This window comes from Vespula pensylvanica, chromosome 25 (assembly GCF_014466175.1).
Source record: "Vespula pensylvanica isolate Volc-1 chromosome 25, ASM1446617v1, whole genome shotgun sequence".
Taxonomy (NCBI): domain Eukaryota; kingdom Metazoa; phylum Arthropoda; class Insecta; order Hymenoptera; family Vespidae; genus Vespula; species Vespula pensylvanica.
This window is the reverse complement of record NC_057709.1, coordinates 2,210,084-2,213,316: the sequence shown is the minus strand read 5'-3', so window position 1 is coordinate 2,213,316 and position 3,233 is coordinate 2,210,084. Positions and strand designations below refer to the sequence as shown.

Here is a 3,233-nt window from a genome sequence, read left to right as displayed (position 1 = left end):
TAATTTTACAATATTATAGATGCATAATTGATACTTGTAAAAACTCTCATGAATATTTTTTATTCAATTCTAATTAGCAATGATCGTATGATCGCTCGATTATATAAATAAAAAAAATATATACAAGAACTGGAAAATGATAATCGATGTGAATATTAATCTTTTTTTTTTTAATAGAATGATTAGTCTATTTATTATTGATAAATGAAAGAACTCGAAAAAAAGAAGAGGATAAGGAACGATCAAAATGAATTAATCAGATTGATCATATAAGAAATTGTGAAGATTCTTCACAATTATTTTTTGCTTATTGATCTATTTGGAAAGATAAAAATAATGGTAGTGAACGAAGAAAAATGAGTGTTGTAAAAAAGACAGATTGGATACATTGACTGAATATACATCCTTAGACAAATTGACACCTATATAGAAATTTTACGAAGGTTATTTTTATAACCGGTGAAGCAGTTTTTATGGGAATATTATTGATCAAAAAATTATTGAGAGAATATCCTGATATCAGCTGCCTTTACGTTTTGATATCCACAAGAAAAACTTTCTTTAACGAATGAAGGATCTTATCAATGTTTTGATGAGTAGTTTATTTGTAATCTATCATCATTTCCATATTATTATTATATTTTCATTCAACTCTAAGATTTCATGTCTTTTCTGAATAGTATTTAGTATTTAGTACATTTAGTAGATTACTGTAAGAAAAAGAAAATCGATAAATAATTTCTAAAATTTCCTTTTTTAGAAAATAGATACTGAATAAATATAGATAATAGAAAAATAGATACCGAATAAAAACCAAATCTATTCTAAGAGTACGGGTTAAGCAAGAACAATGACAAATATACGTATAGCGACAAAAATATATTGACAAATTGTTACAATTATAGAAAATGAAATAATGTAACGCAGTTCAATCGTCTGTTGAATAAACAGAGAGAAGACATTATAACGTTATATTAAGAAACGTAAATAATAAGACGCTAAGGAAAGTTTAAAAAGATTACTAATGGCATCGTTATACCTGTATATCTAACAAGTATTTTATACAAAATAGTTAATTTTCCACACACTCATCTAATTTTTACTATATCGACTATTTACTGTTCTTTATCCAGTCACCTTTTCAGCAGGGTTGTTATGCGATTGAAATATGAGTGGTATATGAGTGTCGATAAGTTAGGAAACTTTAGTCCGAAAGAGCAATTATGATATGAATGTGTGCCAACTACCATGTACAAATACAACACAAGTACGAGTTACTATCGCAAGGTGTCGCCCGAGTCAGTTATTATTTTGATATTTTCATTCTTATGTTATTCAAAATTATTGAACAATAACATACGAGCATTGTGTCGTTGCAATAAAAAAGCCGTTAATATAAATTAATCATTAAAGCTATTGGTGTCACAAAATATAATTGAAATTAGATTCATTAAATGCAGTTTTAAAATATTATATCAAAATGAAGAACAGATCAACACGTTTTAAGTGGAAAGATACACTTCAGATGTGAATGCTGATTTTCATGAAATTATATGTTATTTGATATTACTGTTACAAATTAAATAATTTTTTTGAAAGAGTAAGGGAGATAGATATTAATGTTTTTCTTTGTATAGCTTGTAAAAATGAGGAAAGCGAGAAGGAAATGGGAATATATTTTCATAAAACTAAATTCAAGAATGGAATTTCCTGAATCTAATTTATGGTTATTGTAATTCGAAGATATGAATCAAAGAAATCATTATACTTTCTCAATTGTTCGACAAGAAGCAATATGTTGTCAATCATTCTTAAAATATGTAAAGAAGCAAGATGTTGTATCATAATTTATACTAGAGCATGAGATAAGTAAGTTGTATATATTTAAATGGTATTTACATAATAATATTATGGTTTAGATAAATAGTAAGTTTTACAAAATAATTTTTTGAAAGTATTTCCCTCCATTGTTATAATCTATTTATTACGAACAAAACATATAGGAAAAACATAATACGCATTCATAGTTTTTGTCAACTAATTCAAATTTCTGTAGCAATATTAATTCCAAAATATAAAAATAGTTTTGAATTCGCTATTTGCACTTTTACCTGAAATCTAAGCATGCTGTATTAAAAATTTTATTATAGAAAGTTTTGCCTTCATTATTTTCAAAGTTAAACGAAAGTTAGTACAATTTTTGTTGAAAATATTATGAGATAGTTAAGATACAATTCCTGATTTTAGAAGATTAATATTTGAAAATTTAATACATCATATTAATTTCATTTCTTTTCAAGTCAAACATTATAATTTCATTTTAACATTTTAAAAGATAAATTTATAAAAGATGAAGATTTACAATATATTCATATATAACTAATGGTATTTTATCACTAGATAATTTTATTTATACAAATTAAAAAGAAATATTCAATTTCAAAAACAAATTATCCAGGTATAATAAGAATTATTTGTAAGTGAAACTAAGATTACATCTAAAAATTATAAAAAAAAGACGATGATTGTAATCGTAATTAACATCAAAATAATACTTTTGTTAATGAAATCAAAGAAAAAAGAGTACATATAAAATTAAATATATTAAATTTGAAAGACTACATATGAAAATATTGTATATATTTAGAAGATAAACACGAAATGATAGATATATATTTGTCAGACCTGCAAAAATAAATTATACTTTGATAATATAGATCAAACTATATTCCGATAAACATTGAACAATGGAGAATTATATTCATGCTAATCTCATTGATACCCTTAAGAATTTAACTCAAGATGTAGTTACAACTAAATATTATCTTGATAAAATCAGCGAACAAAATTGTCAAAAACTTAATTTTCATTGCATAGATTCTGAAATAAGTTTAAAGTTATATTATTAACTCAGATAACAAGGATTTATATAAGGAGAATAATATTTTATCTTTTACTTGACTAATGAAATGATTAAGAAAAACTGTAGATATAGATATAATTCATCTAATTTGATATCAGTGATAAGTATTATTGTGTTTAATATAAATATTACTAATCTGTGTACTCAACATACAAATTTAATATTCAAATAGAACACTGATACAAAAGGTATTACAAATGGGAAAATTTAATGAAATTCTTTTTAATATAATGTTTCAATTGATTCGAGAAAAGTGCACAACTGAAAAATCATATATCTTTCAGGTCAATTGGCAAAGAAGATAACTTCT

The 3,233-nt window shown here is 24.1% G+C and overlaps 1 protein-coding gene across 1 annotated transcript in view; it reads left to right on the top strand.

The window, feature by feature from the left end:
- Window positions 1–352: 352 nt before the first annotated feature.
- The window catches only part of LOC122637222 (fatty acyl-CoA reductase wat-like), a 9,138-nt gene continuing 6,257 nt past the window's right edge, over window positions 353–3,233 (top strand). The window contains exon 1 of the mRNA XM_043829225.1: window positions 353–560. Coding sequence (XP_043685160.1) covers window positions 474–560 — 87 coding nt within the window. The 5' untranslated portion in view covers window positions 353–473. The remainder of the gene's footprint in view (window positions 561–3,233) is intronic.